Here is a 15,768-nt window from a genome sequence, read left to right on the forward strand (position 1 = left end):
AGTTCTCTGAAGCTCATGTGAATGGTTGCTGAGGTGTACAAGTATCCAGCCAACGCAGCACTGGCACCTGTCCCCCGCACTGCTCCTAATGCATCATGTGCATTTTGCTCTGAGGAAGGGCATGGCCCCCATACTCCCTTTCTTTTGCTTTCAAGAGATGTAGTTTAGCTTCATTCTTAAATGATATAACTGGCCACTGATGCACGGAGGCATAAGGTTAGCTGAGGAAGATGACAGCATGTCTCTGGTTTCTGCGTACGTACACACATTCGCTCTCTGCTCTCTCCTGCCCAAACGCACACACTGCCCCATGCAGCATTCACGCACTCAGAAGTATATAGATGGACAGGTCCTCTTCAAGGGGGACACACCAGCATGCCACACAGTCCCTTGTAACTCCCTTTGGGAAATAAATTGCTTGGCACATCCCTTTTGCCAGCAGTCTGGGAAGTGCAGAGGAGAAGGAGAAAGAGAAGGCAGAAGACCTTGAACAGCCAGATGGGGTCAAGCCAGTAGCCCACGCCACCATGGCCCCTGCTGAAAGGCTGCTGCATGCAGCTAGAGTGCCAACTGTGACCTGGAGGGCTATGGGGAATGCAAAGTTCCTTTAAAATGGTTTCTGGGCTTCTGTTTGTTGTTGTGTATTCAGATGTGCTACATCTAGTGTAGTAAGAATTCCAACTCTGCTATATTACATCACGTCCACTCACACTTGCACACACTCCCTCACACACATGTATGTTGGCAGGATGTATCAGCATTCATGTAAAGCTTTGGAACTTTTAACCCTCAGCATTAAGAGAAAAAGCTACTTAACTGGTACCTTACTGTTAATTGCAAATGTGCTTTAGAAACAGCATTTCCTTAGATAACTCTCATCTGTAAATATCACAGTGACCATAATATATCATTAAATGTATTTTGCTGAAGTGCATAGCCAATAACCTTGGCTATATATATATATATATTTATATTTATATAATTCCACCCACCCCAAATCTCTTTAAGGAAAGTCTGTAAAAGCCAGTGTCGCAGTGTGAAAGCTTCCTTGAGCACAGGAGTTTAAACAATGTACCTCACCATAAAAAGGAAAGAGAAACAAATTAAACAGCTGTAGGCGCATTATCCCATACTTCTACAGTGTTGTGTCTAAATGCTGTGCTGGCTTGAGAAAGAGTTTGTGCACGAGTCAATCTGTCTTAAAATACTGCTGTAAATATTGTCATTGGTTTGGTTCTACAGTTGTGTTCTCCTCTTTATCCTTCTTGGGCTTCCCTTTCTCCTCCTCCTCTTCCCTGATGGCCTGGATTTGTTCTGAAGATTGGTACAGCGTGGATTGCTCCGTGCCTTGCTTCTCTGTCCCAGCTAACCTCTCCTCATCTTCAATTACTTTCTTCCACATTTTATGGTTCTGAAGCAGGTGCTGAGTGATCTGACAGTAGATTTTTCTCCTCTTGAACTTCTTCTTTTCTGTAAAATACCATGTGACATTAATGTACTATTTTCTGTAAGAGAAGGAAAAGGAAATAAAGGTATAGGAAGCAGCTGGGGTGTATATGACATACAGGAACTGCACCAACAGATTTTTAAATCCTACAAAACTTTAACAGTCTTCAAATTCAGAAAGCTTTGCCTCTTCAGATGTCTTGAAAAGCAAACTGGGTTCCTTCAGATTTTGAGCCCCAGCTTCATTCTTTCATAGGCTTCAGGTTGTCCCTGACTATGCAGCTCACAGAGACATCTAGTGCTTGAACAAGTATATACAAAACACATTGCTGAGCTCTTTCTGGTAATTTTTTTAAATCAAGTACTTCAAGACCATGATTGACCTACTCCATTACATATACATTAAATTCTGTGCCCCCTCCACATTCACAATGAATCCCTGCTGATTGCCCTATAAAAAAAAAAAAATCCTGATATTGTTTTATTCACATTTATTTCTTGTATGAGCTGTAAAAGGGTAATGAATAAGCAAGTACTAGTAATCAGAGGAGACAATCCACCCCTACGTTTGAAATTTCAAAGTCAGAGATTATTGCTTCAGCATCACGGTGGAGATGACCTTAAAGACTCTGCACAAAATCTCTTTGGCAATAGAGTCTAACCACTGAAGTAGTTGTCACATAGCAAAATATTATCAGAGAGCTTGCTTGTCTTTGGTTTTGAAGCATCAGTTCCCTGCTGTTATCCTATAAAATGCTTTTCCCACTGGTAGTTCTCATGGCTCCTGACAGAGTTGCGTTCCAAGTGTTTTGCTGTTTGAAGCACAGGTCTTTCCTGTGCCAATGCAGTCTGTTCAGCACAGACTGTTAACTCCTTAACAGTACAAAGCTTGACAATTTTCCCTGGTCATTAACAGTGGCAGTGGTAGTCATGGAACTGAAATAATAGCTCCTTCAAATAGAACTGCTGATTTTTTTTTTCCTTTAGAGAAGGTGACGTAGAGGAATGTTTTGTACAAAATAAATTTGCGTGGATTAGTATTTGCAGGTTGCCTAAAGTATGCCTGTGTCAGGATCCAAAACATTTAGCCCTTGCAGCTTTTGAATTGGAAACAAAGAGCTTTTCACTGAGCAACTGACGAAATCCAACTCAATCCTTCATTAGAAAGCCCTTGGTTCCCTGTAGGAAACCTTCAGGTTTAGCACTAATAAGAAGCCTCTACCCTGCCAATGCCGCAGCAGGACATTTTCTCCTGGGTTTCCCGGGTGACTCCATATCCTGCTGTGTTCTGCAGACACTACCAAGCACTTGCAGTTGTGTTAAAGTTTATCTGAATCACTAAAGACTGAGCCTGTGTAATTCTTATACATGCATCAGAACTTCGAGAGAATTACATGCTCCTGTATAATAACAAAACCAATTTTTAGCTCCTTAAGGTTTTATAACTCTTAAGTTTGCCTCTACTGCTTTAGTAAATTATCAGGATCTAGGTGTTTTCTGCCACAACCACATTTCCACCTGCCTAAAAGACATTTCCATTGAGAAGATCTTCACCACTTTTTACACAACTCTTAGTACCTATGCATCTCAGATCTCAACCTTTTGTTTTGTTTCACTGAGAAAGTTTAGACCATCCATGATCTTGTTGATCACAGGTATACCTTTCTAAGGACCTATAAGACTTCTGTATAAGCAACAGATGTCCTAGGTTCCTGATTCAGGAATTTAAACCACAGAATGTCTTCATTACCAATGTTAACTGGCTAACTGCCAGCTTCACCAAGGACAGCACTGAATCACTGCAAGCCTGGAGAGGTTCATATCGAACCTGTTGAGCTCATGGTCTCTGTGCTTTTATAATGTGGCTGCTTAATTTTGGTCACAATATGGAACTTGTTTAGTTGAAAAATATAAGTGAGAACAACTTACTGGATTCAGCATTTTCACAAGTTTCTATTTCTGCTGTTTCTTCCTCTTCGTGTTCATCAGTGTCTCCTGACTCATCACTATCTTCTATCCATTTCCCTGGCATTAGCCCAGCTGAGTCATAGGAGTTACATAGTGGTCCCACAATGTGAGTGATGAAAGATTCCTGGAGGTGTGCCAGCTGAGGAGCAGAGCGATCCATGAAAGGACTGATTGGCAAGCCCAGGCTAGCCTCTTCATCACCCTGGATATGAAAAATAGTGGTAACTTCTCTGAAGTAAATGAAACAAAACCATCACAAAAAGGAGTAATGAACATCAAACCAACTGAAAGAAAAATGATTCAACTCAAATGCCTCCTCCATAGCATGTCAGTGTGACATTGCCACAGTGCCATCACGTCAAATGGTTAATCAAAGTTACAGCTCTTTTCTTCTGAGAGCACCCACTACTGATAGTGGATTTAACAAGGGTGTTCATGCAAAATGATGTCCACTCTTCTTGTCCTGTACTTAACACTGTGTGAAAATCTGAAAATTATTCCTTTCCCCCCTCCTCCTCTTACCTCTCCTTCACTTCCACATTATTTACAGAAATTCATTGTTAGCTCAAAACAAGCTTGCAGTCAGCCACCTGTTTGCAGGGAACCAGACTATACTTCTAACAGGCAAGGGTTACCTCATTGAACTAATTTCCTGATTAATTTTCTCCTCACTGTATATAGTATGGAGAAGTCTTACTAGCTTTGGGTTGTAAGTACTTGTATCCTAGAACTACTAGAATGATCCTTATGAAATCTGGGGTTACTCAGAAGCAGCAAATCTTTCCCATAAAACTTTTTACCGGCTTTTCTTGGGGAAAGAAGTTAACAGTGGAGGTATAGGATGACTTTTTTCTTCCTCCTCTCATGATATAAAAGAAGGTAAAACTTCCTTGCAGACCCAAGTCTGATATCCTCACTTCATTCTTATCACACCGAAGATTCTGGTGATATCAATGAGCTTTCAGCTGATATGTAAAGACTGGATGGTAATCTCCCTAACAAAGCCTGATACGCAAATTAATGTTTTAATATAATACACAGATCTATATTTGAGAATAAAGATTAGAATTTGGATGGATATTTTTCAAATCCGTTATTGCCCAAATTTAAGGATTGCCGAAATATATATGGGAGTGGAACATCTTCCTTCTGAGGAAAGGCTGAGGGAGCTGGGGCTCTTTAGCTTGGAGGAGACCCAGGGCTGACCTCATTCATGTTTATAAGGTTGTGAAGGGTGAGTGTCAGTAGGATGGAGCCAGGCTCTTCTCAGTGATGTCCAGTGATAGGACAAGGGGCAGTGGGTGCAAGCTGGAGCATAGGAGGTTCCATGCGAACATAAGGAAAAACTTTTTCCATGTGAGGGTGACAGAAGACATCCTAAATCTGCCTGGGTGCATTCTTGTGTGACCTGCTCTAGGTCATCCTGCTCTGGCAGGGGTCTTGGACTACCTTTTGAGGTCCCTTCCACGCCCTAACATTCTGTGATCTTCCTGTAATCTAAATTTTGCAAAAGTCATGGACTGTATCTGGTCACCATCCTGTTGGTATCAGGGAGGACCAAGAACGAAAGTTAAATGTACTACAAATGGTTATTTCCTTGTGCTTTGTTTTGTTACTTTTAATTATAACCTACCCTGAAATGTTATATTCAACTATTAAACGTAAAATATTAATGTTAACAAAACATGTTGAAATAACAAGGAAATTGGAAAGAGCTTGCTCTTTACACTAACTCATCTGAGATTGCCTGGTTGTGAGCTGTCAATAGCAGGAAGAATGTTTACAAGTTCTTTTTTCAGGTTCCATTACAACATGATTTATCATATGAAACACTTTGAACTGTGTTTCTTGATTCCTTTTAATATGTCTAACCTGCCTTCAAATAAGTATGCTGAGATGTGGAGAGAAGAAAAAGAAACATATTGCAATGTTTCTTTTGTATGACACAGGATTTTGAATGTTTCTATGCAGCACAGTTTTAATAAGGGATTTTTAGCATTTATTTATTTATAATGGAGTTAAATTCTTCAAAGGAATTGGAGTTTATTAAGTGAAATTCAAGAAAGATTTCATTATTTTCACAGGTTGAAATATGTATGCTTTTTGATAATAATTCTAGGGAAAATCAAGCTTCCATAAAATTCTCCTTTTTAGAAGTAAGAAAATAAAGATTTTTTCCCCCCTCTCAGAAAAAAAAGAAAAATCAAAAGCAAGGTGAAAACGGATTGATAGATGTCTCATAGCAGAAAATCAGATTTGTTATAACCTAGGTTAATCACTGAGAATCTAGCTTGTCCTCCTTAATGTCAAAAGCAAGTCCTAGGAAGAAAACACTACCTGTTTTCAATTCCATCAGTATCCTGTCAGCATGGCAATTCATGCCATGCAAAAAACCAACAAACCAGGAAATCCACTAGGGCACACTATTTCTCAGTAGAGCGAACACAGGTCTTCTATTAAATCAAAATCAATCTCCCAAACCTCTAATATCTTAATATTAATATCCCCTGACCTCTTGGTCAAGAGTGTATTGGCCAAGAGTGCCAATACACTTGCCCACAATCTCAATGCCAAAAGGAATGCCACTAACAAACATAACAGATGTATTACTCTGAATCAAATCTTGCAGAGAAGATAAATCTCTATTTTTATTTTTAATTACAGGATTGTAAGAAAGATAATCTCCAAAAGTCCTTTGCAGCAGCTTCCAAGAGCATGAAAACATTAGCAGCACACCTTTCTGAATGATGGAAAATTACCCAGATTTCTAAGACAGTATCCTCCCACAAATGTTCCTCCCGAGCTTGATTCAGAGCTCACAATCCAACACAGTTCGATGATATTAATGCACTGGAGCAATTAGTGCCCTCTGACATTAATTATGTTGGATCAAAGGAGAGTCATATCATAGACCTCATTAACAGGTTTTGTCTACACAAGCTATGATCATCACCAGAATTAAATACTATTTGTTGGGAGAGTTGTAATGAAAACAAATACGGAGAATAACATGGGAAATGAAGGTTGATTGCTGTCATCATGGGACTCACTCTCTTTAATAAACACAAAAAAAGAAAAAGAAACGGAACCAACTATATATGAAATATATTTAAAAGTTGCTGTTCTTTCTTTTCCTCAGGAAATTTGAAATAAATGAAGGAGCTGCAAGTCAGTGTCTGAATTTTGTCCCTTTTCCTATTTCTTTACATACTCCAGAAGGCAGCTGCAGAGGGAAATCCTGTGGGTTTGTTTTTTTTTTTCTCCAAACCTGTAAGTAAATTTAAGGGACGATGAAAAGGCTTTAAAAAGGATTAGACTGTGACTTCGAGTTACTGCACAGCCTCCCTGAGACGTCTGTGGGGTGTCTGGTTCAGTGGTTTAGCTCTCTTGCTCCCTCTCAAAAAAAACCCCAGGATATGTGGAGTTTACTCTAACCAGCACATTCAGAATATGTTCCCACTCAGGAAACAGAGGAATTGTGTGGGAAAAGTCCTGTTTCTTGTACTCAGAAGGTTATAACGAGAAAAGGTTCAATTAAAGGCTCCCTTACACCTGGCAGTAGAGGACTAGTGCCCAGCTGTACTCCTAGTTCTTTGTAAATGAATCTGTGGCTGTCCTCCTTCTACGTGCTACCATCAGCTAAGCCTTGCATAATTTGTACAGTTGTATTGACAACCTTCTGAAAGCTGAAAGTGCTGTCTTAAAAATTAAGTATGAGTCAGGATCCATGGGTAGGGAGCAGGTATGGTCAGTCTGTGATAAACTAAAAGTCTATGCGCTGCACATGGCTGTAACAATAAGATTCTGCATGTGTGAACAGAGGTGTGGCCCACAGAGAAGCTAGTCCCTCTAGAGTGACTGCAGAAGGGAGTAATGAGAACCACTTAATATCTGAAAAGAAAATATGAAAGTAAGAAAAGATAGCTTGCACTAAAGAAAACTGAAAGAGAGAAATGATGACTTCCAACAGAAGAAAGAAAGGAAAAAAAGAAAGAAGGAAAGCAAAAGATTTTTGCCACAACCACTGTAAGAACAGTGCCAGACTGGAACAGTTAAGCCTGTAGAAATCCCATCATTAGATGTCTTTAAGGACACATCAGAAGCTTCAGTGACAAACGGACTGTCACTGATCCAGCTAAAGGATGGACTAGCGTAACCAGCCATCCCTTTCACCCCTCTTTTCTGTGACTTTCATTCATTACCAGCACTAGGATGCTGCAGGACTGGTTAACGCAAGACATACAACCAGCAGATACCACTTTGGACATGAAATTATTTACCTGTTCATAAAACTCATTGACAATGCCTTCTGTCCACTGCAGATGCAAATCTTTGCATTTTGCAGGCCCATTTATGTCAGCCAGTTTTATGCACATTTGGCAAACCAGCAAGCGGTCGTTCTCATTAGTCCAGTCAATTCCAACATCATCATTCACCTGAAAGACAGAAAAAAGAAAACCGTGATAGTAATCCTGACTAAAAGAATGCATTCAAAGAGGAAGCTCTGTCCTTCAGCATCTTACAGGATATTTAGCTATTTAACAAAATCACAAGGGTAAGCAGGTGACCTAACCCAAGGCTGGAATTTACAATAAGCTGTACAGTAATATGTAAAACAAAACAAAACAAAACAAGTGAAAAAAAGTGACCAATGAGGTAAATTATGATAAATCAATATTTAGCAAATGATGTGCCTGAAAGCATTTGTTAGGAAAATTGGTGGAGATTAGTTTCAAGTTGGTGCCCCTCAAGGGTCCATACTGAGACCCATACTATTTAATATTTTTATCAATGATATACACAGTGGGATCCAGTGGACCCTCAGAAAGTTTGCAGATGCCACCAAGCTGAGTGGTGCTGACGATATGCTAAAGGGTCAGAATGTCATCCAGAAGGACCTGGACAAGCTGCAGAGGAGGGCCAGAGGTGAGCCTCATGAGGTTCAATTAGACCAAGTGCACAGTTCTTCACCTAGATTGGAATGATCCTCATTATCAGTACAGGCTGGGGTATGAGGTGATAGAAAGCAGCCCCGCGGAAAAGGATTTGAGAGTGCTGATGGATGAGAAGCTGGACATGAGCCAACAATGGGCACTTGCAGAGCAGAAGGCCAATGGCGTCCTGGGCTGCACCAAAAGAAGCGTGGCCAGCAGGTCAAGAGAGGTGATTCTGCCACTTTGCTCTGGTAAGACCTCACCTGGATCAGTACTGTGTCCTGATCCAGAGCCCCCAACACAGGAAGGACATAAACCTGATGGAGCAGGTCCAGAGGAGGGCCATGAAAGTGATCAGGGACCTGGAACACCTCTGCTACAAGGACAGGCTGAGAGAACTGGGGTTGTTCAGCTTGGAGAAGAGAAGACTCTGGGAAGACCTAATAGCAGCCTTCCAGTACCTGAAGGGGGCTACAAGAAGGTTGCAGAGGGACTGTTTCCAAAGGCCTACAGTGATAGGATGAGGGGCAATGGTTTGAAATTAGAGAAGAGGAGATTCAGATTGGATGTTATGAACAAGTTCTTCACCATAAGGGTGGTGGAACACTGGAACATGTTGCCCAAGTTGTTGAGGCCCCATCCCTGGAGATCACAGAATCACAGAACATTAGGGGTTGAAAGTGACCTTGAAAGATCATCCAATCCAACCCCCATGCCAGAGCAGGAGCACCTAGAGTAACACAGGAACACATTCAGGCAGGTTTGGAATGTCTCCAGAGAAAGAGACTCCACAACCTCTCTGGGCAGCCTGCTCCAGTGTTTTGTCACCCTCACAGTGAAAAAGTTTCTCCTTATGGCCATGTGGAACCTCCTCTGCTCCAGCTTGCACCCATTGCCCCTTGTCCTATCATTGGACATCCCTGAGCAGAGCCTGGCTCTATCTTCCTGACACTGCCCTTCACATCTTTATAAACATGAATGAGGTCACCCCTCAGTGTTCTCTTCTCCAAGCTAAAGAGCCCCAGCTCCCTCAGCCTTTCCTCAGAAGGGAGATGTTCCACTCCCTTCATCATCTTTTTAGCTCTGTGCTGGACTCTTTCAAGCAGTTCCCTGTCCTTCTTGAACTGAGGGACCTTTGCTAATAGGTCTAAGATGTCAGTGAACAAGAAAAAAAATGTTGAAAAGCAGGATGTAAGTGGGATTTACATTCAAGTTGTCCATAATATCTTTAGCCTTAAATCATTTTCCAAAAACACCCCTGAACCTATATAAGAAAAGAAGCTGTGCCACTATATTTAAGTAAGCAAAAAACAGAAGAGCCAGATTAATATACAACAGAATAGCAGCCAAAATAACCTTCAGAAGAAAGGGTGATACAGCAGCCTTTCTAGCCCTTCTCTGTGGCACTACCAAGCCCCACACCATCCACCAGAAACCTGAACAAATATTCTTACCTTGGCATTGAATTTGGCAACAAAATCAAAGTGTTTCTTCAGGTCAGTAGCCAAAATTGCCTCAATGACGAGGAAGCGGAAATGCTTGAACTCCACGTGGTCAAGGTTGACCAGGAAGTTGTACTCTGGCCTTGACATGAAGAGGTTCCAGGCAGCAGCAGCGTGGTGGTTCTCCAGGACAGAGCGGTCGTTGTACAGCACTGCCTGTGAAAGCAATGTGGGCAGCTGAAAAACCTCTAAGCAAAAGAAACACTGCAATGCAGAAAGAAGAGTGACATGGGGATGAAGCATAAGGGAGGTTCAGGTTTGATTGATTTGGGCTTGCTTTTTTAAAGAGCTTGTCAAGGTTTGAAGAGGTGATTTTGGCAGGACTAATAGCAGACGCTTATATTGTGGTGATGAAAATTTAGTGCAAGAATGATTTGAAAAATCAGGGTCTTTCATGCTCAAGGGTCTTTGCTACTGACTGAACTGCATCATATGACAATAGATTGTTCTGTTTCAGGCCATAAATTCATGACTAACATAATACAGGTGTGCTGCTTCCCTGTTTCTCAGAACTCATCTCTCTTAACAGAGATTCTTGTCTTTGGTGTTTGTACCTGGCTGTTCTATCCATGTTGGACTGATTCCAAACACAGAAACAGGTAAAATTCTAGTTTGCAATCTAACAACACATACTCAAGCCTGACAGATTTCTCAGTGTTAAAATCCAAAATTGGTTAAATATTTACCTAAACAAGATGTATAACTCTCACAGTGATGGCAATTCCATTCAGAAGCAAAAGAAAGATCTACAAAATGGGCTACAGGGAACAACCACCCAGGAAATCTCTCCACTTCAGAAACATTTTGTCTTTTGACGATTTAGTTTATAGAAAGAAAAGCTTTAGGAAATAGGTTTGGTAACTTTTACACAAGCGTACACACATATGTTCCAGTGGCTTTTCACTTCATTTATATTTTTCTGTCACCTAGAGATGAAAAAAAATTATCTCTATCCTAAAGAATAGAATCTCTTCTTTGCCCCAGAGAACAGATTGCTGAAATGACTTTATTTTCACAGAATCACACAGAATCACAGAATGTTAGAGGTGGAAAGGGACCTTGACGGATCATCTAGTCCAACCCTGCTGCCAGAGCAGGATCACCTAGAGCAGATCACACAAGAATGCATTCAGGCTCATTATGCCTAACTGCACAGTGAGCATAACATTTGACATAGATACATTCTGCTACCCAGATCTACCACTTGAGGGTAGATTTTTATCCTTACTGGAAGCTGATACTGCTTGTCATGAAAAAGAAGAAAAAAAATAGATGCCAAACAAAAGTTCTACAAATTTCAAGTGGTAACAGATTAAAAAAAAATCCCAAACAACAAACACGTACCTCCCAAAAAAGCCAAGAAGAATTTGAATTTTTCTCAATAATTTATTTTCAAACTAGGGAAATTCCATTAAGGCTAATTATTTAACTTTTCCCCATTGATTTTTCAAATCTATAGCTATAGCACTCATTTCCTAAAAGCAGATTTAAGGCTAGCTTACATCTTCTATCAATCTCTATACCTGGCCAGAGTTTCAAGGTTCTTGATCACACAAAGATGTTGCAAGGCTGAGAAGTATTAGAGAACTAATAGGGAGTAAGTGCAGGCAACTTGCTCTTGATGAGAAAGGAAGTCTGTATCCAAGCTGGGGAGTAAATCTAGAATTTCTGTACCTCTACCCAACTTCTCACTATTAAGTTATCTTTTTTTCCCCTCTCCTTATCCATTGAGATATTTTCCAGCCCAGTATGCTGAAGCTAGACAGGTCAGCTATGTAGAGCAAGGAATGATAATTAAGCCAATAAATGGTGACTCAGAATTGCTGAATTCAACTTCCAGCTTTGGCAGCAACTTCTTAGGTAAGCCTCAATTCCTCATTTATAAATCTGAGCTAATTTTACATACACTCCCCTGTCCTGATAGATGCATAGTATAAAAATACATTCATAAAGCACTGCAACTGCTCATATTCTATAGGAACAACAGAGAACATGTTATGACCGTGCACAAACTAACTTGTATCTGTCAACTCTACAGGTAGATTTTTTTAATTTTATTTTGATTATTTTGTGGATAACAGTGAAATAATTTTCCTTTATTTTACAATTACAAATCCCCTATCAGTCAGCAGAGCATTAGCTCAGAGGCATTTTATCAGTACCTTTCTTAACAGGGCTAGTGAGGGTGGTGAGAGTGTGTACGAAGACTCTTACTGGTAATACCCAAGAGAAGTGATTACTTCTGTCACTTTGATCAGCTGCTTCAAAATATTTAGTAGTCTTGTGCTTAATAGAAGCCACAGGCAAGGATGTTACTAAGAACCCTCCAAACTTCAACAACAACACTGCTTGAGATTTATTTACCTGAGGAGCACTCGTTGCTACCAAAAAGGCATTGGTCCTTCCTGGATGATCATAATCATGCATGGCTGCAGCTACATAAAGAGCCATCAATTCAAGAGCAGGGATGTTGCCAGCCAGGCATCCATAGCTGTCATCTGTAGGTGTGTATGTCTTTGAAAATACATAACCCATATGGCCATGAGTGATTCCACTGTCAGAATCTGAGTAGAAATAAAGAAATAAACAACAAATCCTTACCAGTTTTTCAGTGACTTACTGAAACAGATAGAAACAACAAAGCAGGAAAAGGAGTACATTTATGATACATAAGACTAAACACTTGATGCACACTTTCCAATCCAGAGGTCTAGATTTGGATATGTGCTGATAATCCTCTTAACAGTCTCTTCTTGAAGCACCTTGACCATGTCTGTCAGAGGGGAATACTGAGGGAAATCCTTTGCTTATTTAATCTGCTTGAGTGTATCTTACACTTACCTGAGCAACGTCTTTCAAATAACAAACACCAAAAAGCCCCCAAACTCTTTTATTCCACCCATTTCACCTCACTTACAAAGTCTCCACCAACTCTCAATAACAAAAATTTTCAGGAATAAAAGCATTTCCTACCCCACCAAAACATCCTGAAGAGTTTCACAATTTATATGTATGTGCCACACAATCACAATCATAAAAAAAGAAGGCAAAAATGGAAGTGGTTTTTGCAGAACAAAATCCTGATTTTCCAATAAATCCCTCAGAACTCACAAAATACAGACAGGTCCTATAGTTGCTACAGTGTAACTAGTTGCAAAATGGTAAAAAGCCTCTTCCTTTGGAGACAGTGAGGAGAGGCAAAGGAACACTTAACGAGAGCCAAGCAGTGGCAAGTACATAGCACTACTTGCATGCCCCAGTGGTTTTGTAATATCAAAACAATGCAAGGTTTGAGAATTTAGAAGTTTACACTACTGCTGGAGCAGTGCTGAAAAGCACTACTAATAGAGATTTCCTAGAAAAAAAAGGTTATTGTAAAAACCAAGTGGTAACAATGGTTTGCATTCACCCATTCTCAAACCACAGAATCACAGAATGTTAGAGGTTGGAAAGGACCTCCAGAGAGAAATCATATTAAAATGTAAAGTATTAGGTTTTGAAGGACTAGTTCCATTCTCTTCAAAGTTACGTAAGGTGAGATCTCATTGCCCTCAAAGGAATTACCTCAAAGGAAGCTGGAGTCAGGTGGGGGTCAGTCTCTTCTCAGTGTGATAGGACAAGAACAAAAGGCCTCAAATTGTGCCAGAGGAGGTTCAGATTGGGTATTAGGAATAATTTCTTCCCAGAAAGGTTTCTCAGGCACTGAAACAGACTGCCCAGGCAGCAGGCAGAGTCACCATCCCTGGAAGGATTTAAAGGATCCATGGATGTGTTGCTGAGGAATGTGGTTTAGTGGCAGCGGCTTAGCAGCAGTAGTGGGACTGTGAGCTCTGGGTGAGATGTTGGACTTGATGACCTCAAAGGTCGCTTCCAACCTCAACACTTCTATGATTCTACACAAACATAGTTTAACGCCTTCCCCACCCAATGTACTTCTGAATGCAGAATCTTCAGCTGTTGGCTTTTCTACAGTGCATTCTATGGCAAAAACCTTCCAAATGACGACATATACATTCGCACACTTAAATATACCTGAGTCGCTTGCTGACCCATGATCACTAATCACAGTTGGGAGTCCTGGAATGGGCTGAGTAGTAAGGTACCAAACAGCATGCAGAACATCAGTTGCATGGATTCGGTTGTGATCTTTGATACAAAGCAAATTACTCTGTTAGTAAACCTGAAGAATATTTCCAACAAAGGGAGATCAGCACCATCTAGTGGGTACCATGAAACAGTCAGCAGAGCAGAGACAAATCAAACATTATCACAAACATGAAAAACTGCTGAAAAATAGTTCTGTAAATGCTGTTTTACTAAGGGTTTTACATCACATTCAATGATGTTTCTCACACCAGTCAAGAAAGAGAAAATAACAGAGAAGCAGAGGAGTATGCCATGGAGGAAACTTTGCAAACACAGTGTTACACAAGGAGCCTGGCTTGCACTACCAGCTCCAATCCTTTACTCCAGTGGTTGCCTTCAGCTAGTTGAATGTCATCAGGTAAACATGCTCTGTTGATCTCTAATTAAAATGAAAACAGTGGTATAGTCTCATCTAGTTCTACAGCCAGATTTAACCTAGCTTCTAAAAGCAAGACAGGTAACACTTACCTGACTCTACTTAAGCAAATTTAGGTGCTGCTGGGAATTTTTACTTACAAGGAATCTCTCGGTATCCACATTCCAAGGCATGAAAGTAGTTCATAAATTCCCTCACTGGTATTTTAAAGGTTTCAAACAGTCCCATGTCTTCAAAAAGCCTGTATGATACCTGAAAATAAACCAAAACACCCACATTGCTAACCAGACCACAAAACTTCTAAAAAGTATATCAATATAATATAAAAGCTATTCTGATGATTTACCCCATGAAAACCTGCTTTCCTGATAGTATTTTCTCAAGTACATCTGCAGCTATTTGTACCATAGGGATGTGGTTAGACACAGCCACATAGACAACCTGTTAGTACCAAATGGTCCTCCTCATTCCTTCATTACACCCTTCCAGATACTATTCTCTTGCTTTCAGGCACATGGATCTCCCAAATTTTACAAGCACCTCAGGAAAACATACACATAAAGGAAGATATCCAGAGGTCTTTAGTTTTTTGGCCATAAAAAAAAAATCCCCACAAACTTCTTCAAGAAGAACCCATGAATCAAATCAAATCTCAGAAAAAGGGAGAGCAAGTGAAAGAAAGATACAAGTACAGAACATTTTGGATCCTTTGCATTATTTCCTTTTACTTTTTGGAAGTGAAATGGCTAAAGTGACTTCTCCAACAGGATTTCAGAAGCAGCAAGAGCCTTAGGAAGCAGAGCTGCTCCAAGTGTTCCTGCAGAGAAATATGAGAGGAGACATCCAGGAGAGGATGTATTGAAAGGAAGAATGTGATGGATGTGTGTGAGGATGTTCAGGAGACATGAATGCTCAGAAATGTAGACAGTAGCTGCTGCAAAATGGACACTTTTGAAGACAAGTTTAAACTTGATATACAGAGTAATGGGATCACAGTAAAATTATTGCCTGACCTTTTCTCTTCTTTCATGATTTGGAACCTTTCAGTGTCTTTACTTATTTACTGCTCTTAGCTAAATTCTATCCTTTTGACACCATCTGTCTGGTAACCTAAAGCTAAGAAATCTGAAACATATTTGGAATGATGAGTACTGGAGACATCAGAAATAGTTACAAATGATGTTTTGTATTTTACAGCTGAACGTAAATCAAACAGCTCTCCATACCAGTTTCTTTCTGCATAGTGTGCATATAAATCAGGATCTGTAGCTGCACCTAAAATTTAATGAAGACAAATTTCAAATATCCTACCACTGTGGATTTTTACAGTAAGAATAATGAAAAAGGATATGAATTCACAGCATTAATGACCTTCCCTCCCATCTCTCCTCCTACT

The 15,768-nt window shown here is 40.2% G+C and overlaps 1 protein-coding gene across 1 annotated transcript in view; it reads right to left on the reverse strand.

Annotated features, from left to right (window-relative positions):
• Positions 1-1,222: 1,222 nt before the first annotated feature.
• Positions 1,223-15,768, reverse strand: part of PDE3A (phosphodiesterase 3A) — a 240,855-nt gene continuing 226,309 nt past the window's right edge. The window contains exons 10-16 of the mRNA XM_054387102.1: positions 14,513-14,624; positions 13,883-13,996; positions 12,215-12,414; positions 9,803-10,006; positions 7,695-7,850; positions 3,376-3,616; positions 1,223-1,470 (exon numbers count right to left, since the gene is read on the reverse strand). Of these exons, the coding sequence (XP_054243077.1) occupies positions 1,223-1,470; positions 3,376-3,616; positions 7,695-7,850; positions 9,803-10,006; positions 12,215-12,414; positions 13,883-13,996; positions 14,513-14,624 (1,275 nt within the window). The remainder of the gene's footprint in view (positions 1,471-3,375; positions 3,617-7,694; positions 7,851-9,802; positions 10,007-12,214; positions 12,415-13,882; positions 13,997-14,512; positions 14,625-15,768) is intronic.

This window comes from Indicator indicator, chromosome 14 (assembly GCF_027791375.1).
Source record: "Indicator indicator isolate 239-I01 chromosome 14, UM_Iind_1.1, whole genome shotgun sequence".
NCBI classification, from domain to species: domain Eukaryota; kingdom Metazoa; phylum Chordata; class Aves; order Piciformes; family Indicatoridae; genus Indicator; species Indicator indicator.